Source organism: Solea senegalensis, linkage group LG9, assembly GCF_019176455.1.
Source record: "Solea senegalensis isolate Sse05_10M linkage group LG9, IFAPA_SoseM_1, whole genome shotgun sequence".
Lineage (NCBI taxonomy): Eukaryota > Metazoa > Chordata > Actinopteri > Pleuronectiformes > Soleidae > Solea > Solea senegalensis.
The window spans coordinates 2,920,716-2,947,523 of NC_058029.1; the positions used below are offsets into that span (position 1 = coordinate 2,920,716).

Here is a 26,808-nt window from a genome sequence, read left to right on the forward strand (position 1 = left end):
AGCAGTGCACATTATTCAAAAATCCAAGCACCTTTTTCCAAACCTTCAGAAGATGAAATTTAAACTGTAAAAACAAACCGACGTCCATCATGTCTTTGACAAAATGGTGTCCCTCCTTATGTTTGTTGTTGTTTTTTCCCCTCACTATAAAACCCTGTTATATTCAAGCACTTTCCAGGTCCTTGTTCCACACTTTTCCAGCACCTTAAAGCACATACATGCTCAAACAATGATTATTCATCACAATAACGGAGAGTTTGTTGTGCTATAATAAATAAAAAAAACATGTTTTTTTGAATAATATATATAAAATAGCCAATTAGTTGTTGTTTGAAGCACTTGATAAAAACGTGATGAAAGTGCAGGTGTTTTTCAAGCACTTTATCCAAAATCCAAGCACCTTTTTTCCAAACCTTTTTAACATGACATTAAAACTGAAAACAAACTGACGTCCATCGCGTCTGTGACAATATGGCGTCCCTCCTTATGTTTGTTATTGTTTTTTTTCTCCCTCAATATCAGCCCTCTTACATTCAAGCACTTTCCAGGTATTTTTCCAGCACCTTAAGGCACACACATGCTTGAAAATAGATTTATTTTTTTTTGTGCTATAACGAGTAAGACACGTGTTTTTTTTTTTAATAATATTCATGTAGGTAAAGTCCAGGTGGGACGTGCATTTTTCAAGCACTTTATCCAAAATCCAAGCACCTTTCTCCAAACCTTTAGAAGATGAAATTTAGACGTCCATCGTGTCTTTTTGTGTTGTTTGCTTCCCTGAAACAAATATCATTTCAGAAACACACACACACACACACTATAGTTTAAATGACATTATTACGTCGCAGAATAAATTTTTTAATTTAAAATATTTTTGATTTGTGGAGACGACGCTTGTCTTCCTCCAATCTGTGCAGGGTGTTTGTGTGTGTGTGAAAATCCTTTTGTTCGGGCGAAAGCAAAAAGAAGAAGAAGCAGCAGCAGCAGCAGCAGCAGCGATTTAAGAAGGAAGCTCACGCCGCTCAGATCAGCTTGTTAATACCCGCCTACAGACACCGAGGAAACTCTTACACACACTCGCCTTATCAACTCTTTTGTTGACTGGATGGGTGGATGACGCCTCCTTTGACGAGGGATTAAAACGTGGAATTCAATACTTCTCTCTTTAAGCCTTGATGATATTTATTCTATTCTTTCCACTTCTCCTTTCATCTCCCTCCATCTTCTCTCACACACACACACACTGTGAGGGGAAGTCACACCATTGGCGTCACCTTCACGTTCCTCAGGAGGTTCCTCGCAGCTCGCTGACCTTCAGCAGCAGGAAGGTGGTGACCTTTCTCACCTCCTCTGCCACACACACACACACACACACACCACTGTCCTTCTAACTCTGTTAACCGTTTATTTGTCGCGATCCACGAGGCTGAAATTAAGAGTTTAATTATTCGCTCATGTGACGACCGCGGTCCAGCGAGCGGCGGTGGAAACAAAAACAGCTTCTGCTTCTGCTGCCTGTTGATTGGTTGTTTGTTTGTTCTTGGGAATAATTGATTTTATAATTTGATAAAGATGGAGATTATGCAACTTCGGCTATTTTTTTTCAATTGTCAATTCATCCGTTTCTGATTTTTCCAGCTTCTTAAATGTGAATATAATATACAGGGGTTTTCCAACATTTTCTCACATCTTCTGAACCAAACAACGAAACAATTAATCTGGATAATAATCCACAGATTAATTAATGTACATCATCATTAGTTAATGCAGTTTTTGCACTAAATTGGAATGAAATCACTTTGGTTTTGTTGCAGTTGTTGACACGCTTCAACTGTCTATCGTGGAGGTCTCAAACTCGAGGCTCGCGGACCACATGCGGCCCTCTGAATCGGTTTCATACGGCCCGCCTCTTAAATGTTTGTTTGCGATATTTATCGATTCATTTTCATTCATATCGTCACACATAGCGTGATCGTTAAATTAATTTCACCCCACCTGCCTGAATGCAGTTGGGTTTTTTGTCATGTGACCCACCACTTCCAGTGACCCATGTGACCCCTCAGGTCATTATAGTTTGAAACACCTGGTCAAGTATAAGGTGAAACTGTCTAATCCACACTTACAAAGCTTTGTGAAAAAAGAAATAACGTCTTTATGTCAAAAAGATTGTTTTAAGGCTGTAGTTTCTATGCCAGGCCTGTAGGTGGTGCTGCCTTGTGTTTTGACAAGAATTATTTTCAGTCTTCTGACGTATGAGGGCATGATAAATCGCAATGACACTGTACTTCAGTGCAATATCCAAATCAAAAGGGAATGAAATTGCTTGAAAAAGGCAACATTTCATGCAGTTTAAGAGTAAAATTATCAACAAAATGTTGATATTCAGACACTAATCTATAGATAGATTAGTATCCTAATCAGTAGTTTTAATAACTACAGTGTTATCTTCTGTTACGTTCGCAGACACAATACTTACTAGTCTTAAAATGTTACGTTTCTTTTAAAATCCCCAAAAATTGTGTTTAACGTGACATAACCTCAACCAGGGCTGAATGATTTTTAAAAAGAATATCTTACTGCGATATGATTTGCTATAAGAGCGGTGAATGGTTATTTTCTGTGTAATTTGCATTTAAAAATCATATTTACAGTGAGTACTGTGTGATATTTGTGCAAATCTGTGAGAAACAAAGATAGTTTTCTTTCTTTGTGTAACGATCAGGATGATATTTCATCTAAAATTATTGTAATTGTTGATAGTGTCCGATCTTGCGATCTTGATCAAATTCCGATGAATTGTTCAACCCAAACCCTAAGACACTGAATTGACCTTAGAGCTGTCGATCATTTTAAAATGTCAGAAAACGTAAGAAGCTGAAAACAATCAGAAATCTTGTTTTAATCATGAATAAAAAACGATTAATCGAGTAATTGTTTCCGCTCTAATTGACTTCCAGTCATTTGAGACCTAACCCCAACCCTTCACCTTCACCACAATCCAAAACTTAGCTCTAAACTTCACCAGTTCCTCAGAAAATTGAGACTCTGCCTCATTTGGACCAGGTCTTTTGGTCTCCATGAGGACTTACTGGTCCTGAAATGCCTTTTTTTCTACTTTTTTGTCTGTGGGTGTTGAGATAAGATGAGAAATTGTGAAAGCGCGTGTAAACGCCGCGATGCTCAGAACCCGGTCGGTCGGTCGTGGTCAGGGTCAACACGTGTCACGCCCTCCTGTCCGTGGCGCGGCCTGAGGTGAGGAGGGAGCGCTCACTCTGCTTCTATTTCCGTCCACTTCATGTGATTATAAAAGAATTAAGCACGTAGGAGAGGCCGACTCTCACTTCATTACGTCCCCCTGGTTCTTTCTTTTTCTCCTGCCTGCTTTCTTCTCTCTGTCCTCCCACACCTGCGCGGCGTGGAATACGTTCTAAACCACCGTATTCCACGCCGAGTAATTGAAAAACACGCTCGGTCGGTGTATTAGAGGCCGACGGAAAAACGGGGAACTAATTAGATTTGGGTGGACGTGTTTATTACGGAACGTTACGTCTATCTGCATCTATCATGCTCCTCCTCAGATGTTCAGAGGAGCAGTCGACGTTCAAACCCTGAACCTTGTTTGTGCCAAAGTTGAGCAGAAGAAAAAAACAAAAGGTGTCGCTGAGAAACAAACAGTTATTTCAGAGAAATGATGAGCAAAGTGAAACCGACAAACGATGACGCATCTTCAATATTGTTTCTCTCCTTCCTACGAATGTCTATGGTTTTTTCATATATGCATATGTTTGTATATATATATATATATATATAGATAGATATATATGTGTATATATATCTATGTATTTTTACATATATATATATATATATACACATATATATTTATACATAAACACGTCGACATAGATCTCTGCATTTAAGTCTTTAAAGCAAAAAATGAGAAGAAATGCCACTAATTTAAACTGTAATTTAAACTTTTGCTCATTTATTTGCTAGTGTACTTCACAGGGACAGTGCATTTTAATGCATATCCGCAATAAATACGAGCTAGAAAGCTTATTTGACGCCTAATTTGGTCACAAAATAACATTAGTAGGACATAAAATAAATGTTTTTGAAACTTTTATTTGTTTGTATACTTCACAGGGACAGTGTATTCTAATGAATATTGGTAATAAATAAGAGCTAAAATGCTTATTTGATGCCTAATTTGGTCACAAAATAACATTAGAGGGACATAAAACACATGTTTTTGTTCCTAATATGAAATCTATCACGATAAATTCCCTCTTCTTTTCATGTGGTTCACCCACACTGACGCAGGCCTGTTTTGACACGATTATTTAATCCTCTAATAACACCATTATATTTACGCGTGTGTGTGTGTGTGTGTGTGTGTGTGTTCATTACAAGGAAGACGAGACGGTTTGCGAGGAAAGAGCTCATAGAGAGTTGAACCGGTGACAGCTCTCGCAGACGCCCTCTGTTTGTGTTTGTGCGTCTCAGACTCTGACGCGCAGACTAATTTGTATTAGTAATCCAAATAATCGCATTAATGCCCATTAAGGCGCGTCACAACTTAAGTGGCGAGCATGAAGACATCACAACACCTACGTTCTCCCTTTCATTCTCGGCGCGCGGCGCGGGGGCCCTTTGTGTGTGTCGATTATTAGCGTCTTTGATTTAAATTTAAGGGGGGGGTTATTTTTTATTTTTTTCATTCCTCCTTCATGTAAATGTGTGGTTTAAAAAAAGAAAAAGAAACGCAGCGGTGTTTGATCAGCGCGTGTGTGTGTGTGTTATGGTGAAAACACCTGAGTGAGGAGATGAAATGCATCTGCGGTGTAAATGCTCTGACTCCTGACATTTAAAAACACACGAGGTGTGCGCCGCTGCAGGTTTAGAGCTCAGCCTGTCATGTTTCCTCGTGTCGTTTTTCATGTTTCCTTTACAAATGTAGCCAACAGGCACAAAACAGGCGCCCTGAACAATCGCACTAGTGTGCACGGCGGCGCGCGGCGGCACGCGTATTTTGCGGCGGCACAAAGCCGCATAGGCTTGTTTAAAAAAAAAACAACACAACAACCTCGAACGGAGCTAAATCTGCATTCAGCGCACGATTACAACAGAACACAGTTAGTATTTTTTAAACAGGCTTTCTGTGCTTCAAAACCCATTTTCCCCCTCTCTCTTTTCTTTGTCGTACAAAACGCTATATGTTAATTGATAATCAGCAGTGTTGATTCAGTGGTGCATTCAGTGCAAATCTGTGCCCTTCTGGATGTCAGAGGGTTTTCACAGCCGCGCCGGTGCCAACCTTGCTGGCAGTTGCCGGCACCTGTTGGCGGTGCCAAGGCCTGGCAGGGGTTATCGATGCTCTCTGATGGCGCCCGCCCGACAATCACAGTGGAAATGACTGCGGCTGACTTGCGTCATGCCAGATAGAAAAGAGCATTTGCCCGACAATGGCTCGCTTTCACCGGCGCTCCTGTTTTTTTTTGTTTTTTTTTCCCGAATGCTGTCTAACCACGGCCAAGGAAGACCAAACGAGAAAAAACAAAAACACACACTCACAGAGACGGAGAGAGCTGCAGCGAACATCGTGTAAAAATCAACGACGGTGAAAAAACATCTACTCGTCTGTGTCGCGACGTACGACGGCGACGGACCTGAAAATCTTCTTGCGTGGCGATACGTAAAAAAAAAATACGTAAGTCAATTGCTTCTCAGAAATATCGTGAATGGCGAAAATGTCTATTGGAAAACGTTGTCAAGCTCGTCAACATACAGTCCGGGTGTTTGATTGACATTTTCGCCTTCTGTTGGTACACTGTGTCAAAGCTCCGCCCCCAAAACATGTTTTTCGTAACTTTGGTCATTTGTCCGCGTAACGTTTCGTGAGTTACAACTTTTTGTGACACGTCGGCATTTTGAAGTGTGACATCTACACGATACACAACATCCTCGCACAACAAAGTATCGTGAAAATGTTAGTGTCAAGTTTTTGTCCAATTAAGTTTTTGCAACTTTTAAACATTTTGTAAAAAAAAACAACTTTTTTTTAGAATGCTAGTGGCAAGCTTTTATGAGAACACATTTCTTTATAACGATAGTAACACACATTTATAACACTAGTTCATCTGTACGTCCGTATTTGTGCACATTTTCTGAAATTCAACCTGAATCACTTGTGAAATTTCACCCAGTCACTTCCCTTTCAAAAGCTTCAGTGCTAAGAATCCTAGAATAGAACGATAACTCCACAGTTGGTGTGTGTACATTTTTTAACTCGGACACAGTAACCACACAGCAGCGGCACTGAAACATTTCTATCATTTCCTGTTTAACAACACACACGCACATAGATGTGAGACCCTTGTATAAACCTGTCACACTCTCAAAACTCACACCCGGTGTGAACTAAGTGTGTAAGTATCGCTCAGGCATTTTTTTTTTCCGTCTTGAGGTCTCAAACCTGACTTTGACATTGTGTTTTCCATGAAAAGCGTCTTCACTGCAACTAATAGCAACCTTTTGACCTCGCCTGGGTCGGGTGCTGGAACCATGATTTGGTTTCACTATGAATGAGGGGATGAATGAGACGTTTTTCATCCAACCGCAAGCTTCTTCTTTTTCTTCTAAACCCCCGAACACTGTCCATAAATGTGTTTTTGGTCGTTCTTCTTCTGACTGCGGTTAACGTGGAGTTGAGGACATTACGTCTCTGGTTTTGAATTGTTTGTGAAACAGCAGCTTTGTGCGTCGTGTCTATTACTGTATTTACTTTCAGTCTCAGCGTTGGATGAAACGTCCTCGCGTGCAAGCATCTCACACCCACCTGACATCCACTCTCGGGGCTTTGTCGTCACGATAGGTGCACGACACAACGCGACACACTTCCTGTTTTCTGTTGGTTTCCTGTTTTTGTTCTCGCATAACCTGGACAGACGTGTTTGGTGCAGATTTTTTTTTGGTCTGTTACCCAAACAAAATACAAATCCCATTTCCAGAAAGGTTCAGAGACGTTCTAAAAATGCTCATATTGAAATGACTTGAACAGGAAGATAAGATCGTTGCAAGACTGTAAAGGTGACACGAGTTTCCGTGCTATTTTCACACCATCTATTATTATTGTGTCACCAGACTTTTTCAAAAACACAATGCAGACATTTGCTTCTGTCACTCGCGTCCTTGTCACACGGTGGTGCTGTTGAACTCATTACACGGAGTTTAATGCAGTTTTTACATGATTTTTAAGGTTTTTGGACAGTATTGGGTTTTACTTTTTCGATTTTTCTGACGTCATTTTGGCTTATGATGACATTTACGTTACGTGGAGATTATAGTGAACATCTGTGGACACACGGATGCAGAATGTTTTGACATAATAACATCATTTGGGGCGGGACTAGAGCTGTAACTTACGTTTTTTTCCACGATTAATCGTTTAAAATCGTCCAAAATGTTAAAAAAACATTGATCAGTGTTTGTCAAACCTGGAAATGACGATGTTCTCAAATGTCTTATTTTGTCCACAAGGTTCTTTATACACTCAAACTGATTAATCAATTATTATAATAGTGGACGAAATTGAGTCATTGTTTCAGTCCTACAAAATATGGCATAAATGCTTCACTTAAACACGGGTAACATGTAATTTTAGCATCAAGTGTGACATCTACGCGGTACACAATATCCTCGCACATCGCGATAAAAAGCACTCATGATAAGTTGAATTGCTCTTCAGAATTATCGCAAATGACGCAAATTGTGTAACTTTTTTAAAACAATTTTGTTTTTTTAAAACAAGTTAAACAAGTTTAAATTTTTTTAAACATTATGTTAACAGTTATGTTAGTTAAAACCTTTTGTGACATTTCGGCATTTTGTAATTCTAGCCTAACAGTGAAATACCAGATCTATGGGCTACACAATATCCTCGTACATCACAATAAAAAGCACTCACAATAAGTTGACGTCATTGAATTGCTATTCAGAATTATTGCGAATGACGAAAACCGGTCATTTAAAAACAAAAATGGGTAGAAACCACAGTACTGATTTAGAGAGTAACTTGTGACGATGTGAAGGACGACGCAAAAAACAATTAAAGTCAAATTTTGGTTTTTAATAAAGTGGATTCACTACCAAAAAGTTACCATCCATCAATAAGCAATAATATAACAGTGGAGTGCATTACTAAGTAATAATATTACCTTTTTAAAGGAGTAATATGAAATAAAATGTATTACACAGCACTCCCCCGAGTAATTTAACACTGCTCCTGTTGTTCTTGGACCTAAAGATTGTGAGTTAAATGCACAGCAGTGTGACAACATTTACTGTTATGTCTGTGTGTGTGTGTCTGTGTGTGTGTGTGTGTGTGTGTTTCCACCACATATTAGTCTGCCCTTTGCTCACAGAGCGCGAAAACCGTTATTAGGCCGCCTGAAGGTTTTAGGGACAAACATCATATATTGACAGTATCAACAGAGATTAGCTTGTCTTAATATTATTTTTATATATTTTTTCCCGCAGTGCGACGAAACCCCTGAGGACAAAAAAAAAGAAAAGAAAAGAAAAGGTTCATGAAATAATCACAAAATAATAACAAAGGCGTTGAGAGAGCGCTGTTTGTTGTTTGTAGAGATTTCAGCCTTTCACCGTCGCTCCTTTCATTCCCCTCCGTCTATTGTGGCAGTTTAGGGTTTTGTTTGGATATAACAATAGCGTTGTCTAATATTTTTACTTCATACAGTTTGACATCGAAGGCCGTGACCCCCGTGTGAAGGTAAAGCAGTAGTCATCCATCTTTTTTTAGTCATTATTTGTGTTAAGCATTTTTTCGGCGGTACACAATCACACGTGTCATGAAATCGATGTAAGTTACGTGATAATAAAGAGCAGCAACATGAATCAGCACTTTATTAAAAAACGAATTCATTCTTTGTGTGTTTAATGATTAAACATATATGTAATACTATGAAGTCTGTGTATTAATGCCTTTTAAAACAAATCAAAATAGTCTTTTAGTCAAAAAAAAACCCTAATTTCCTTTTTTTACAGTTTTTCCTTCCTTTTTATAACGACGAGTGATTTCTGATTTAAATTCACAACGTATATGATTAAAAATTGAATGTACTGATAGTGTATAGGAGAATGTGGCTTGTGAAAAAATCTCCATTAATTAATCAAATGGTGGAGGTTCAGTCGTTACGCGGCGCGTAAAAGCTTTTATTTTGATTTAATTTGGCAAAATTATTTTGGTTTGCCACTTTTTTTTTCCTCCATGTAAAAATAAAAACTAACTTGTAAATAGAATATAAAATACATCGTGTGTGTGTGTGTGTGTGTGTGTGAGCATCTGTGTTTCCCCCCTATAATAAATGCAGGACCGCCTCACTCTAATCAAGCTGATTAAAAATTCCTGCGCGCACAGCCGGAAATCGCACCGCCGTCGCTCCACCCCCCCTCCATTTTGTTTATGTGTGTGTATGTTTGTTTCTGTTACCTCTTAAGGACATTTTCTGATATTAACACTGACCAAAGTGCTGATCTAATGAGGCAAAACCCCTTATGTTTGAGGCTCTTAGGGATGAAGTGAAGATGCAGTTATTTTGTCGCAATAATGGACCGATACTGATACTGATATCGGCTCATTTCTAGTCTGCACGCACAAATGCAGACGTGGGCGGATGACATTTATGACGCGCGGAATGGACCTCTGTGGACACACGGAGTGTATGATTCTGACTCAACTGAATTTGAAGAATCCTCAACATTTCAAAGCATGTCATGTGACCAGGAAGTGACAGCTGCAAATGTCTTCCATGCATTATGTTTTTACAGTGGCTTGTTATAGCGCAGTCGAGAGTCGCCGCACTGCATTGTGGGCATTATGTTGCGTCGCTTTGCTCACATTGTGTGCGAAAATAGTTGAGAAATGTTCAACTTTCCAAGCGTCCGCCAATCAAATCATGTTTAACGTTTAGCTCAAACACTACAAATCCCGAAAAGAGGTTGTTCTCACCAATACCGATGTTTTTTTTTAACGTTGGATATTATTAGCAACTCTTGCGGCATAATTGTGACGGAAACTGCTCTGCTAACCTCCGATAGCTACCTCTAGCGCCAAGCGTCGGGTGCTAACGTGACGCGTACATGAGTCGGCACCGACGGATAAATAGTTTTTAAGATGTAAAATACAAAAGTGCTTTTTGGTAGATATTGAAGGTTGCAATATCAGCATCCACAGAACTTCAGGTTTACACATGTGTTATTAAAGCTACAAATCGCACAACATTGTGCTAGTAACACGCGAGACCAGTCCAGAGAGGCAGTAGTTGGTTATATTGGTATCGTAAGAGTCGTAATTTGAAGCTATTTCCACCAATAATGTAAACAAGGGTAAAGACGACTTTATTTTCGTTATATTACAACTTTTTTTCTCATATTACACATTTTTTTTAATATTACAACTTTAATCTCATAATATTACGGCTATTTTCTGATAATATTTTGACTTTAATCTCATTACGACTTTTTACTCTAATATTCTGTTGTACTGCAGCTTCTTTTATTTATTTATTCATTTATCAATGTATTCATTTATTCATTAATTTATTTCTGTATTCATTCATTCGTGTATTATTTTATTTATTCATTCATTTATTTATGTATTTATTCATTCTTGCTTTTATTTATGTGGTGTGTGGTCCTCCACAGCGACACAGAGCAGCTTTGAGTGGTTTATGAAGAACACAAGGACTTTTTCACTCATTCATGTCTTTGCACATTTTTGCTTATTTTCAAGTTTTCTCGCCTCATTTTTCAGTTTTTTTATTTTATTTACATATTTTTTTTAAACCCTGGTACAAATGAGGAGGAGAGGGAGAAGGCAGCAGCAGCAGGAGGAGAGAGAGAGAGAGGAGGAGGAGAAACAGAGTGAGAGTGTGTGAGAGAGAGAGAGAGAGAGGGGGGAGTGATGAGTCAATACAACTAATAATTTAATGGGGACACAGAGGGAGAGCCGGAGTGAGAGGGGGAGAGACAGAGGAGAGGCAGATAGATAGAAAGAGGAGCTCGGTCCGGACGCCAGGACAGCACCTCCTCCTCCTCCTCCTCTTTTACTATCGCAGTAGGCTTCTCCTCCCTCTCTCTATCTGTCTCTCTGCGTCCGCCGCGAAGCTTCGTTTCGGCTCGACATCGGAAAGTAAACCGCACTTTTTGAACCCTTTCCCGTTTTTCTCCTCCGCTTCTTTCACTGACAGGAGCCTGTCCGTGTTTGTGTCGCTCCCGCCGAGGCAGTATCTGCTATTTTTTGTTGTTGTTTTTGTTGTTATTTACCCCCCCCTCCTCCTCCTCCTCCTCCGTGTGTGCCGGTCTGTGGGCTGCCGCCGGTCGCTGGGGCGACGCGGGTGCTATTTCGCCTCAGAACGGGGGCTTTTATTAGGTCTCAGCGGCGGTTGTTGTTATTACAAGTGTGTCCGAGCTGCTGTGCTGCTACTGTACTCCACTCTACCGCCGCCTGCCTGCCTCTGTGTGTATGTGTGTGTGTGTGTGTGTGAAGGAAGCAGAGAGTGAGTGAGTGTGTGTGTCGACGTTCGCCGGTGTCGCGTGCATGTCGTGCGGCGAACTCGTCGCGCAAGTCGCCTCCACTTGTCCGCGGCTAACAGCTCACTTTCTCGGGCTAAATGTCGCCGGCGCCGCCGTTTTTCCCTCCGTTTTTCCTCCACTTGGACGGAATTAGCTAACATTACGAGCTACACACAGAGAGAGAGAGAGAGACAGAGAGAGAAACATCCACACAAACGCTCACCAATGTCCGCCTCTCATCACGGTCCATCTCGACCTCGTCTCCTCCACAGAGCCGCGGGGCTGTCGTTCTCTCTCGCCGCCTCCTGGAGGTGAAGTCGTTTTTTATTTAAAAGAAAAATCGTTGTATTTATTTTGATTTTTTTTTAAAAAAACATCATGTTCACGTAGAGAGGAAAAGAGAGGGAAGAACCTGGAGTTTTTATTTTCTCCCCTGTTTTTAAACTTGAAGAAGACGCTTGTTTTCTCCAGCCTATGCTCTCCTGTGCTCCAGTGCTGCGTTCAAGGTTGGTTGGGATTTTTCTGCTTCTTCTCCACTTGTCCTCCTTTGACTCTCTGTCCTTTAGGGTCACTGTGTCCATTTGAACTATCGTGTTTATGTGTGTGATGAACATGTGGTGAATGCTGGAGTTCATTATACGTTGGATATTTTGTGGACGTTCATGTTCTCATGAGCACCTGCTGGTTCCAAAACTTCTATATGTGGTCACACTTTTGTTTAAAAAGCTAATTTGTGTCACAGTGTGACATCCTGAGAAATGTCTCTACTCACTCATCTTCTAGCTCCTTATCCTCCACATGAGGGTCACAGGGGTCGCTGGTGAAAGTGAAAGTTGGGTCGCCAGTCCATCACAAGGACACATATAGAGACACCTACGGTCAATTTAGAGTGTCCACTTTACCAATTTGTTGTGAATGCTGCAGTTCGTGATATTTTGAGGATGTTCATGTTCTCATGAGCACCTTGTGTGGTTCCAAAACTTCTTAAATGTGGTCACACACACACTTTTTTAAAAATGATTAAATGGTCTGTATTTATGTAACTCGTCTGGATGACCCCACTCAAAGCGTCTTTACACTCATCTTTCATACTCATTCACACGCTGCCGACGCGGCCGTCAGGAGCTCATGGGGGTTAAGTGTCTCGCCCAAGGACACATGTAGACTAGTGGAGCCGGGAATCAAACCCACAGCCTTCGAAGTTGAAAAGACAAGACGACAAGCGTGCTAACCACTACGTTAAAAAATACAACTTCAGATTAAATTCCGTCTTGACATATACGTGTCATATTCCACGGAATCTTTGTCTCTCACAGATCTGCACAAATATCACACAGTAGTCGTTTTATATATGCTTTTCAAATGAAATAATACATAGACCAAACCAGTGGTCTCAAACATACAGCCCATGGGCCAGAACCGGCCCACCAGAGGGTCCAATCTGGCCCGCAGGATGACTAATCATAATGTTTAATACTCTATTTTTCATTTCCAGATACCTGCGACTAAATGTTCTGTGCCTCCGCAGATCCACTGTGATCTGTACGTTGTAATGCACATGTAAATGTTGAACGTAAGACCCAATATTGTTGAAATTGCACTTATTTTTCCTCAACAAATTAAAAAAAAGGACATGTTTTGTGAAATGATACTTTGTTAAATGTTAAACAAAGGGAAACAATTGGAGTTCTTGTTGCGTATAGGTTAATATGCTACTTTATACTTAATTCTCACGGTGTTTTTGCAGCGTAGCAGCGTTTAGATGTCGTGTCACCGGGTGACATTTCCCTAACCACACACAGGAAGTCATTCTTTTCAGAAGTTTCAGAAGTTAATGCTCAAAAAACACTTGATTGAGCTGTTTGACAGAGGAAGGATGCAACATACGAATAACTGATCACATGATTATGAAGACCAAAACAAAAGCAGAATAACAACATAAACAACACAAAACACCACTGCACTTTCAAATAAAGTGCTGGGGAAAATAATATTAATGATAATTGTGTCACCTTACAGGCAGAGTTTTATTATAGAGTATAAGAATACAGTAAAGTTAATAACTAACAAGTAATTTATTACATAAAGAGCAGCTTGAAACAGATGGACGGATAAAAACAAATCAAAGTTTGAGCAGATGCGTTTTCAGACGGGATTTGAAAAGTAAAAAGATAGAGATAAAGGTAAATGTGTCATTAAATAATTACATTAATAAATACACTATCAAATAATTAGTTTTATCTAAAAAAAAAAAAAATTCACTATTTAATTAATTATTTCATGGTCCGTGTTGCAGCGCATCATTAATTGATTTTAACAGTCAAACTCGGCCATCAAAGTCAGTGGGCGGGGCTAACGCTGATCTAGTCTGATCCATTGCTTTGGTTTGAAGTAGCGTGCCTGGAGAAGGCACTGCATTGAATTGAGTGTATCCCAGGATGCATTTCGCTGAAACATAGCGGAGAAAACAAATGGTGTTGCCTTTAATTATTTTTCTACTGCAGACACACATATTTTAAGAATCAGCTTAAATGAAAACTTTACCCAACGAGGTTCAGAACGCTTCAGCTTCAGTTTTTACGTACCAGCAGTTCATGATTCATCATATTTCTGACACACTGCGCGGAGAGTGACTCTGCAGTGACAGTAACGCACTGCTAATGTCATGTTTTACGACTTAAACACCCGACATAACACAGGGAAATCAACACCGAGACTGAGCTTGTTTTCCCAGAGACAGTGAGGGTCAAAGCGTGTTGGTGCTTTGTGTGCGAGTGACAGACGCAGTGTATTTTTCAAAGCCTCATTGTGGTCTGATACTTGTAGATGAATATTAATTCCCTTGTGGTGTGCTGCACAGTTACAAAACACAGTATATTTGCGTTTGGTTTGGCCTTTAATTCAAGACCCAGTACTGGTCTCCAAACCTGGGGAATTGACTTTTTAAAGCCAAAGAAATCAACTTACAGGTTCAGTAAAATCATATAAACCTGATTTTCTTAGGTTGAATGATATGATTACTGCCATTTGAACCTCAAATTGATTATTTTGCTCACAAATGGATCATTGTTTGGTCGACAAACTGTCAAAAAAATGTTCCTCAGACCTTGAAGTGATGATGTTCTCAACTGTTTTGTTTCGTCCCCAAACCAAAAATGACTGTTTTTTATTTTCTTTTGTCATAAGGAGCAAAAAAAACAGAACATATTCAAACTGAAGAAGCTGGGAACACCCAGAAACCTAGTTTTCAGTGTTAAAAAATAACCAATTCATCGATTACCAAAACACTTTAGTAGTAAATGTTGCGGGCTTGCTCGGCGCGTCATGTCCGGCATCCATTTTCCAATTATACGTGATCGCATTCTCCTTGTCTTTGGATGCGAGTCAATCATTTGTTGCAGAGTCCGTAAAAAGTCCAGAAAGTTTCCAGAAGTTGAACTAGTTCCTCGCCCGTTGTCCCCGAACATCACTCATTATTTGCAGTGTCAATCCTTTCAGAGTCAGCTGTCGACCGATCCAGGTGTCGGACCAGGAAAACTTTACACAAGGAGGTTCAGAAATATTGTAAAAGTTTGCTCCAGCCTCAAGTCTGTACGTATCAGGCAGTCGTCGTCATATTTCTGACACACTGGTGGGAGGCTAATGCACTGCTAATGTCATGTTTTACTACTTAAACACTAATATGGAGGAAAGAAACCAGAACATATTCATACTGAAGAAGCTGGAAAACCCACACAGCTAGTTTTGAGTATTAAAAATAACACTCAAACCAATTAACTGATGACCAAAACAAACGTCGACATAGAAGTTGGACTATTTCCTCGCCCGTTGTCCTGAACAGACCCAAAATTGGCCCACTTGGGGGTCTTTGAACCCCACTTTGAGGACCACTCTTGGAAATAAACCGTCAGTCGTTCCTTCCTGCCCATCCTCGCTCTTTTATTTGAACTTTTCATCACAGTACAGTTGCTTCAAAGTCTGATTGCTTGCGTTGGGGGTAGCCAGGGCCAAGTGGAAAGGAGGCTTGTAACTGGAGGGTTGCCGGTTCCGCTCGCGTAAAAGCCACCGAGTTTGCGTGAACGTGCTGATTGTTCAGAGTGAAACGACGCCGTTAATTCAAAGCCACAAGACGTGACTCAGAAAGTGAACTACAGTACGTGAGTTCGCCCTCCTCCCTGTGGTCTCTATGCATCCCTGGTTTCTTGAACTGCACTCGATTCATTCAAGTGGAATCTGCTGTCAAATTTATGTATTTGCACTAAAAACCTTGGGCTTGTTTGCCTCTTCCTCCTCCTCCTCCTCCCCTCGCATGGGAATCTTTGCATACATAATACATGTGTTGAAAAACGGGAACATTACAGCGGCCCCGAGTTGTCATTGGTGAAGCGAAATGACAGTTTTGGTCGTAATGGCTGTGTTCTTGGAGGTTTCAGTCACTTAAAGTACCCTTTTTTCCCCCCCGCTCTACAACAACGTCCGCTTGTGTTCTCACATGTTAAGATGTCAACTGACTCGCTCTCTCGCTGTCTTCCTCAGGTGATAGTGAGCAGAGGTGCTGAGAATGATGGACCATCTCAGCGAGGCGTGTCTGGGCAAGGACAACTCTGACCTGGTTAACAGCCTGGCAGAGGCCAAGGCGCCGCCGGCCAAGTTGCCCCGGCTGGAGCAGAACGGCAGCCCGCTGGGCCGAGCCAGGCTGGGCAGCACCGGGGCCAAGCTCGCCGGCGTCCCGTACAAACCCACGGGTCACCTGCTGAAGACCTGCCACAAGAGGGGTAAGAGCACCGGCCATGGACACAGTGACACGACTTTAGCTTAGAGTCACATTTTATTCCATTACAGGCAACATACGCTGCTCCCAGTATCTGAAATGTGAAGATTTACGTATTGGAATCAATCAGTCGATCGTAAATGTTGAATGTTTTTGGACATTTTATTGGACAGAAGAGAAGAAACGTCACCTTGAAATCCAGGCACTTTCTTATAAATGATTAGTGGATTGGAGGGGGGGGGATTATTAATCACTCGTTTCCACAAATATATACAAAAATGTGACGATTTACTGATGGAAATCAATCAAATTGATCGTAAATGTTTGGGTTTTTGGACACTTTGTTGGACAGAATACTGGAGACACCACCTTCTAAATCTGGGCACTTTTCTCTCTCGTTTGAATTGATTAGTTTGACTTATTTACCAAAAACGTGATCAATTACTGATACAGATCAATCGATCGATTAGAAAGGTTGAGGTTTATTGGACAGAACAATGGAGACGCCACCTTTAACTCTTCTGATTAGTTGTTTGATGGCATATTTATGATTTCACTGATTCAAATCAGTGAATTGATCATAAATCTATAGGTTTTGGACACTTTATTGGACAGAATAATGGAGACGCCGCCTTGAAGTCTTGCCACTTTTAATTCTCTTTCTGATGGAACAATAGCAATAGGTAGAAAAATATTGATTTGGTGATTAATCACCTATTCGTTTGCAAGGAAAAATACCACACGTGTAAAAATATGATGATTTATTCATTGAATTTATTGATTTATTGCAAATAATCACCAGATAAATGGCTGTTTTTGAAGGAGAAACACCAAAATGTGTATTAAGGTGATCATTTACTTATTTAAGTCAATGAATTGCTTGTAAATGCTTGCATTTTTGACAAAATAACCTTGAAATCTGGGCATTTCTTTCTGTTTCTTATCAATGTATTAGTCAATAGTGATGATTTGCTGGTTTAAAAATGTTAAAAATAGATTAATTTATTATTTTATTGACATCAATTTAATCACCATGTAAAACTCTTAAGGTTTTAAACAGAAATACCAAATGTGTAAAAGAAATATGATCAATCGAAAAGGAAACGTGGACATTTTATTGGACATAATGGCGGAGACATCAAATAAAAGTCTGTCCACTTCCTCTCTCTTTGTTTGTGTTTGAGCGTAAACAACTTTGATAATTGATTAGTTGATTAATGGAGAATTAATCGCCGAGTCGTTTTCATGCAGGGAAAAAAAACAAAGTACAAATGTGAGGATTTGGCTTCGTTTGTCAGCTGTGACAGATCGTCAAATATTTCATTACTATTAATGTTTGAACCATTAAAAAGGGACAAAACAAGTCATTTCATTTGTTTGTTTTCTGCTTTTGTGCATTTTTAACTTTTTCTTTTTTCTTTCTTTAATTTTCCCCTCCTGACATTTTATACATGAAACAATTAATTAACCTATGATGAGAATAATCACAAAGTCTCTTAATTTCTGACATTTAATCAACATATAAACCAAGAGGGGAAAAAAATAACAGCATCTCCTTAAGACAGGTGTGTACAGAGAAACACTGTAATTATTACTTTTAATTTAATCCTTCACTTTTTGGAGAAAATGAGAAGCCATTTAAAAAAAAGGAGACGTGGCTGTGAGCGTGTGACAGCCGTCATTAGCAAAATAAATGGAATATCGACTATAAAACATGTTTGTCGCGAATATAAAGTAAATAATAACACATTTTAGAAGTTATTTATGAAGCCCAACTGTCTGTGCAGTCTTCCCTCCTTAGACCCTCATGTTGAATGAGGGAAAAACGCCAAAAAACCCTTATTTAAGTGGAAAAATGTGATCAGAGTAACACAAAAAACTTGAAATTTATAAAGAGTCTAATGTAGAAAATAGCTGGAATTGTAACACAAGCTATTACAAGAGAGAGAGAGAGGCTGTAAAAATCAATTAATATTAATATCCCAGGGAAATGGAAACACAATGCAGGTGCAGGTTTTTGTCAGATTGTGGTCTGAATCTGACAAGACTGTTAGAAACCAAAGACGCTGAGCCAACAGAAACTAAACACCACCGGCCACCGTGCAGGTCCACAAGAGGACGTAATAATCATTAAGTGCAACGAATGTTCAGTTTCATCATCGATTAATCTGTCGATTGCTTTTTTTTGGTCCATAAAACGTCAAATGATGACATTGTTTTGTTATACGGAGCAAAGAAACCAGAAAATACTTAAAAAGCTGAATTATTTTAAAATAAACGTCCGAATAATTCAACTCAAACCTCTCTATAAAATCAATTATTTGAGGAACAGGATCAACCAATCGACAGGCGCCCGTTTTCGTTCACAAATTCCAAAGATTATCCACAATTAATGATTTGTTTATTTTGTTGTGGAGCAAAGAGTAGAAAGAGGTTGAAAAATCGGAAAAACCTGTTTTTAATTATGTTTTTGTAGGAGCTGTTTTTGTTGTTGTTTTATATTTGGAACCTCCCACCATTTCCAAGATGACAAAGCTCACGTTCATGAAGCGTTTGCAAAAGAAAGTTGTCATTAGAAGATAAATATTAAGATTTTTAGGAACTTTGAAGAATAACCTGCCAGCAACTGGTGTGGCCCTATTAGAGTCACTACATATTTAAAAAACAACACACAAAAAACACTAAATTAACCCACTTTTTAACCCACTTTTTTAATAAAAGTAGGCGATTAATTTAGTCATAGATTAACGTTGGTATCTTTACTGAAAAACAGAAAATAGGCATAAAGATCAGGGCTTCTTATGTGTTGTTGAGTCAAAGTTATGATTCATTTTATATCAGAGTAGTGATAATTGTGCAGCAGTCACAAAATAAAATAAATAAATCATTTTCTTTTATTTATGTTCATTGAAAACGTGCCAAGAGAACTCTAAATTTCCCAAATTCAATCCGATTAAAAACATTTCGCGTGCTTCATAGTATCTTTTTCATCAGATCGTCTATAGGTTGTGATGGGGATAAAATGGATATAAGACACATTCTCAGGGTTAACTCATGAAATATATGTAACACAATAATCCAATCAAGAAAAACTTGTAACAAGTTCTGCACATTGTGCGTAAACGAGAGACTAAATGCTCCAAAAGTGTTTCTATTGTCACGTCAGCACACACACACACACACACTCCCACTTATTTATCCCAGACAATAGCTAATAGAGTGAGAGAGTGTGAGAATGATTCCTGTGTGTCGCTGTGCTGTGTCACCGCTCTCTGAGCGCAGCCCTCCTGCGCCGACATTTGTTTATTAAGGGGAAAGTTTGGAGTCCTTTAAGAGCGGTTGCAGTTCAAAGGGAGCCTTTACTTTGAGATTATGACATAGCTTTTTAATATAACTGCTGTCGTCTCGTGAAATAACACGGCGGTGGGCGAAGACGCCGTTTAAAATATGAAACCCCCTTTTTATGAGTTTCTGTTTATTTTATTTTTTTGTTGTTGTTGGAAATGAGTTTGAAAACCTGCAGGTTTGGAGCCGTAATGGCGCCCGGGCTCATCTGTTTGTGCAGTGTTCTTTGGCTGCCGCGGTTTCTCTTTGGGCAAGAGGGACTCTGGAACTCTTGGAATGTGGCTGCGCGAGTGTCCTCACATGAGCCGTTTCTCTTATTTGCTCCTTTAATGTACGCGTCGCGCGCCCTCCAGCTGAGCGAGCCTAATTTTTCACCTCCATCATCTCTGCGTCTCTTGGCCTCCTACGACGTTTGCTCCTCCAAGTCGTCGCTCTCCCCTCGCTTCCCCTCCCATGCTTCCTCCTTTCCTTTTATAAAGTTTCTTCCTGGGTAAAGGCTGAAGCTGCCAGTGGAAGTGGGCGGTCCGCCGCGGAGGATTCGCACAGGGCCCACAGTGGGCATTGTGTCCGAGCCCGAAACAATATTTACAGCAGCCCTCTGCGGGCTCCGTGGAAACAAAGCCGGTATTGATCCCCCAAATGAACCTACACAGCAGTCTTTATTGTTAGATCTTTATCTATTAAAATCGGGGAGGGAGGAGAAAAGCAGCGCTTTCAGCACATTCCCTGGCATCTGTCGGCTTATTGACCGCTTTGCCAGGGCTGTGTACATCTTCTGGGATCCTGGAATTGGAAAATATTAAAGTGTGAATCATTTTATTCAGCGGGGACAGTGAATGCGCAGATAACCAGCGCCGTACCTGTTAAATATGGGCCCGTTTTAGCCAGTTTGCACCGATACATCGCCCAAATTTCAAACCTTAGTAAGTCACCTGCCAAGTTTGTCGCCAAGGAGTTCTCCTTTCCGTGAAATGCTTCCAATACCTCATTTTTGGGGGGCGTGCGGTTGTTGGATGTCTCTCCAATGTTCACCTGCCGTTTCCCAGCGGAGATAGGCAGAGAGCGAGATGTCTCACTCCGACCAAACAAAAGGGATGTCGCTCAAGTCGTGTCATGACATAACCGACAATTGTCTGCAATTAAATTTCCCGTTGGCTATTATTAGCGTCATGTTATGTCAACAGTGTCGACTAATTGGTGCAGTACCACTGTCAGCGTTGGTACCGGTTATGCGGCGAACACGCAGGCACAGGCGCTTCTCACATTTATAGACGGATGTTTGCAGGTGATGCTAGTTTGAAGACGTAACTGGGAAACTGAGTATGATTGTCAGCTATCTGACGATGCCCCTTAGCAAGTCACCTGCCCAGCTTGTCAAGTGACCCGTTGGGACGTTTGTGCGATTGACAAGGAGACAGAGAGGTTTATGGCATTTATTGATAGACGTTTCCAGGGGATACTAGTTTGAAGACGTGATGACAGTGTAGGGATTTGTACGTATTGTCAGCTATTCGTCTGTGTGTTTGTCGCATTTCTACCGATATCGCTTGTATTTCTTGTCCAAACAACGTCAAGTTCAGCACTGCACACAGAGGTGCCTGTCTCATTCCAAGCCTTGAAGCCTGTCAAGTGGGATGTTTATGGAATTAACAAGAGACAGAGAGACATTTCTCGCATTGACTATATATAGGTGTTTCCAGGTGATGCTAGTTTGAAGGCGTGACGAGAGAGTGTAGGGAAACTGAGAATCGCATATTCATGGTTGGTCTGTTTGTCGCATTTCTACCGATATCTCTTGTATTCACAACGCTAAAGTCAGCGCTGCACACAGTGGTGCCCTCATTAAGTCACCCACCAAGTGTGTGCCTTGTTGAACAAACCGGTCCATCGATATGTGATTATCAGACGGATGAAAGGAACATCCATAGGTGCTGTGCTTTGCATGTGTCTGTGAGAGGGAGTGGAGCAGACATTTGTCTGCGATGTCGCTTGCATTTCTTACTCAGTGTCAAAGTTGGCACTGGACACACTGGTGCCGTCCGTCAGTAAGTCACCTACCACATTGAAGCCAAGCAATCAAGCAGATTGGTGGACAGTTATGTGATTGACAGACAGGTGAGGTGTTGAAAGACGTACTCAGAGCGTAGGGAAACTGAGAATCTCATATTCACTGCTGACGTTTCCGTTTAGGCTTGGGAAAAGGCCACGCTCTCCTCACGCCATTACACTCTCAAACTTTCAGGGATGTTATTTTATCGGCTGATATTTGCACAGTTGGGTCCCTTGAGTGTTTGGCAGTCTTTGGACAAGGATTGCTCATTTCACCTCTCAGCGGAGCGACTGTTGACACAGAGTCGTAAAACTTGGAGAGGCAACAGTGGCTTGAAATGTGCACGGTAAGAATTAGGTTGGAAGGGCTAAAGTGATCCCAACACCTTGACAGGTATTCGTGTCCTAAGAGTCGAAGGGTTTTTGCCTCTAAAAATCTGTAGATTTTCTTCTCGGACACAGACATCTGTCAACTGCAAGAAGGAATCCTCGAATAATTGATCAAACGGTCCCTGAGAAATGGGTTGCAGGGGCAAAAACCAACCCCACAGGTCAAAGTTTGGATGTGAAGAAAGGTTGTGAATGTGTTACTTTTCTCACATCTTCAGGCAACATGCTGCCGGTGTTCTGTGTCGTCGAGCACTACGAGAATCCCATGGATTTCGACAGCAAGGAGGAGCACGCCGAGTTCGTCCTGGTGCGTAAGGACATGCTCTTCAACCAGCTCATTGAGATGGCGCTGCTGTCACTGGGCTACTCCCACAGCTCGGCGGCCCAGGCCAAAGGTAAACCACCGTCATCTCGTCGCTGCTGTTTTTCCTACTTTTATCTCTCTGGGGCTCATTAGCATCCTCTCTACAGTACAGTCATTCACAAAGATGATATAATGTGTCTAATAATATGGTTTTAAATGAGTCGCTCTACTATGCACAGATTTGTAAATTTAAGTGAATTGGGTCATGATAGTTTTGCCATCTTTTCAAAATTGTGTCCCCATTAAGGATGAGAGTGTTTGATTATTCAGTTACTAAAATTTAGGAGATTTCTTGAATGCATCTTGAAGCTTCTCCTCAAAGCTCAACACGCTGTAGATCCTGCATTTACCACGGTCCTTGAATGCATCCCGTAAGGTCAACACGCTGTGAACTCTGCATTACATTCACTAGTTATCATGCGCTGGAGTTTAGAATATAATTAATATTTCATATTTGATTCATCTGTTGGTTATTTTCTTGATTAATTGCAAGTTGATTGGTCCAGAAAATGTAGAAAAATATGGATTGGTGTTTGCTAAACCTCAATGATGACGTTCTCAAAAGTCCACAACCAAAATGATCCAATTTTAGTTACTACTTTGTTACACGAAACAAAGAAAGCTGGAAAAAAACATTGTTTTAAATGCTATAAAAACGGTCACACAAAATAATCAAGTAACAAAATAGTTGGTTCAGTGCAAACATCGTCAAATATTCAGCAAATATTTTAGCATTTTTGCTAGAAATGCCTAGACCTCGTCCCCACATAGAACGTTTTGGGAAAACACTGCGTTTTCTGACCAAAGCTGTTTCACACACACATTTTTTTTCTTTCTTTTTACCTCCCTCACACAATCTGTGACCATAAGAGCACAGAGCGAGCAGATCTGAAGCCACAGTAACACATCCTGACACTGATCTCAGACAGGAGACACTCACACACACACATTCCCACACAGGCTCACCCAGTGAAGTGCTCATAATCACACTCACACTGTACACACACGCACAGATACACACTTGTACTGTATATATTTATATACACATCCACTCAGTGACTCAGCAGGTGGGAGGGGCCGGTGGAGGAAAGGGTCTGCTAATTGCTCTTGAGCACACACACACACACACAGGCCGAGGGTGGCTGTTTCAAGGTGCCTCTTAGCGTGCTTTTTTATTATAGCCTGTCCATCACACTTCAACATTTACACACACACACACACACACACACACGCTTGCACACATCCCATTTCGCTGCTCCCATGAGCCGTATCCCCGCTCACTTCCTGCTGTGTGGGCTGTGGCTTTTTTTCAAGGTAGTCTCGGGAGAAGTTCCTACGTGGTCGTCGTGATTTCCGTAGCAAATAAAGTTGATACAGGCCGCCTACGTCACCCGGGAAGCCTCTGAAGCAGCTACCTGTGGCTTTTTTTATGGCTGTTTTTAGTGACTTTGTAGCTTGGCTAACGCCAGACTGCATCTCTTGTCTCATTTGAGATTGATTACGAGTCCGGAAGAGGGACCAACGTACGTGGACGAAGGTGCCTCTGTACTGCCGATCACTAATAATCTGGATGATGTATGAAGAGCGACGGAAAACATGTCGACAAATGTACTTGTTGTAGTTTCCTGGATGCGATGGCTATCAGGTAAGAGCAACTAACGTAGTTCTGCCCAGGGGAGCTGCGTGGAGCGAGAAAATGGAAGCAGCAGCTGAATCGAAAGACAACAAAAGCTGCGGGAAGTCGTGAGTGAAGCCTCTGGCGAGACAGGGTGCAAAAACCTGTTTTAGATGGGTCCCCCTTCGTTTGGAGATTCTGCAGTTGACGCGTGTCTACGTAACTCACGATGCCTTTTGATTCGCGATACATGGTCCACGATACCAATGATATCGCGATACAACGATTCTGTGATAAATCAATATATTGCAGAAAACAAAACGTAAACAAAACTGAAGAAAACAAAACGTAAACATAACAACATAAAGAACAAAGGTCATAAAGTCTAGGTATTGAACGATACGTCACGTCATGACGATATATCACCAAAATCGCTGACTTTAATGATCTAAATGAACTCTGCTGTGCGTCATTTATTCCCACAGTTTGTCGACGTTAACCCCGTATATATGTGTTTGTGTCACGCTCCGTCTTTCAGGCATGATTCAGGTGGGGAAGTGGAATCCTCTCCCACTGTCATACGTGACAGACGCACCGGACGCCACAGTGGCGGACATGCTGCAGGATGTCTACCACGTGGTCACGCTTAAGATCCAGCTGCACAGGTAAGACGCACACAGACACACAATAACACACACAGGCATGTAATGTAGGGTTCGTATACTACTCCTTTAAAAAAAAAAAAACACAGAAGTTTGAAAGGATGTTGTTCCGTAAGACATTTTTCTCAACTTGGCGTTTTGGTGAGTTTTTTGATAAATAGCGATCATATTGTGCTTATTTTGACAGGCGGTAAGATTGCAATATGATTCATAATTGCTTGGATGGATCATTTGTGTTTTGCATCCTAACTGTCATTTTAATACAAAAGAATTATTAAAATCGTGTCAACTTGACATTTTTTCAGTCTGTCAACAGACTGGCAGCACATGCTGTTTTATCTTTATGAAATAAATGCAGCGGCACTGTCAAACATTCATTCAGGATTTTTAAGGACCTATACATTCACCTAAAGGCCAACTTGTGTATATACCTGCTCTAAGAAACCTTAAAAAATTCAAACAAAAACATACCATTAGTCTCATAAATGAAATGTCCTACCCTGAATCTAAAGGAACCTTCTCAAATCAACATTTTGACCCCCACGTTTTGCTTTTTGTTTGTCCCCCTTTGTGTCTCACATGTGGCACAAACTAAAATGTGTGTAAATCTTCATTCCACGTCCTGTATTTCCTGTGATACATAAACCAGAAGTGAACGGCTTTTATTAGAACATATAGCAGGCACAGTTGTACCTATAAATATCCACTTCCAACAAAAGCAGGTGCCAATCTTCTGAAAGCCCTCTGCATGTTTGAGAATAGCTTGATTAGTCACACACACACACACACACACACACTTCAATGATGTCATCGAAAGCATTTTGGGATTAGTTCATTTTCAGGTTTGATCGTCATCCGTGTGTCCGTGCTAACAGTTAATTTACACCGTGGTGAGTCAGGGAGATGATTCCATCTTTTTTTTTTTGGCTGCTCTAAATTAAACTGCTGAGTCATGGTAAATGTACAGTTAGCAGAATTCCTCAGCAGTAATTACATAATAGCCTTTCCGAGAGCAATTCTATTGGCTGATTCAATACGGAGTTCCTCAGGGCTCAGTGTTGGGGCCACTGTCAATTTATCATATCAATAATATTTCCAAAACACTAGAAAATATTTTTATCCAAATCTGTTTTGGGATTATGTGGATTATTATTAGCAGAATTCCTCAGCAATAAATACATAATAACCTTTCAGAGAAGGAGAAAGATCATTTCTATTGGCCCATTCAATATGGTGTTCTTCAAGGTTCGGTGTTGGGGCCACTGTTGCTTTATATTATATCAATAATATATAGGTTTCCAAAACACACCAGAAGATACAACTAGGGTTTTATTTAATAAATAAACTGACACTAAATTGAAGAATAAATGACATAAATAATCAATAACACAACTGTTAACGCACTTGTGTCAATCAACCTGTGCTCGTCATTTGTGGATTATGGATTTGGATAACTTAAATGTTATCTTACTTTAATGTACTAAAGTAAGTGTTTTTGAACCGAGCTCTTTCATGAGAAAGCGAATGTGGTCGGAACAGCGGCTAAAAATGCCTCTCGCCACACATGAATGCGAGCTTGTTCACCTGAAATAGTACGGCAAATAAACCGGGCTGCAGCGGCGGGCGGCTATTTTCAGACGACTACATTTCTTCAGGAGTCTCCTCCTCCTCCTCCGGGCACATGGCACAAAAGAAAAGAAAAAGAAAAAAGGAAGACGACCAAACAAGCAAAACAAAACCACGAGCCTGAAAACCCCGCGTCGCACACACACACACTTTTGAAACCGTCCTCTGCCATCACTCACCGCACTGCAAGCTAACTGCTGCTCTGTAGGTGTGAGGCTCCGTCGTATTTATACACACTGAGAAGAGCATACAAGCATTTATAGACCCCGCGTGTGCGTGTGCGTGCGCGTGTCTGTGTGTGTGTGTGTGTGTGTGTGGAGGCTTGTGCCAGCTGCACGCTAACCCAGTGTTCTGCAACCCTCTGGAGAGTTGTTCCCACTCTTTCCCCAACCTC

The 26,808-nt window shown here is 40.8% G+C and overlaps 1 protein-coding gene across 1 annotated transcript in view; it reads left to right on the forward strand.

Moving 5' to 3' along the window:
• Positions 1–26,808, forward strand: part of LOC122774666 (DNA-binding protein SATB1) — a 64,853-nt gene that overhangs the window by 5,692 nt on the left and 32,353 nt on the right. The window contains 3 exon segments of the mRNA XM_044034135.1: positions 16,129–16,367; positions 22,366–22,542; positions 24,665–24,791. Of these exon segments, the coding sequence (XP_043890070.1) occupies positions 16,154–16,367; positions 22,366–22,542; positions 24,665–24,791 (518 nt within the window). The 5' untranslated portion in view covers positions 16,129–16,153.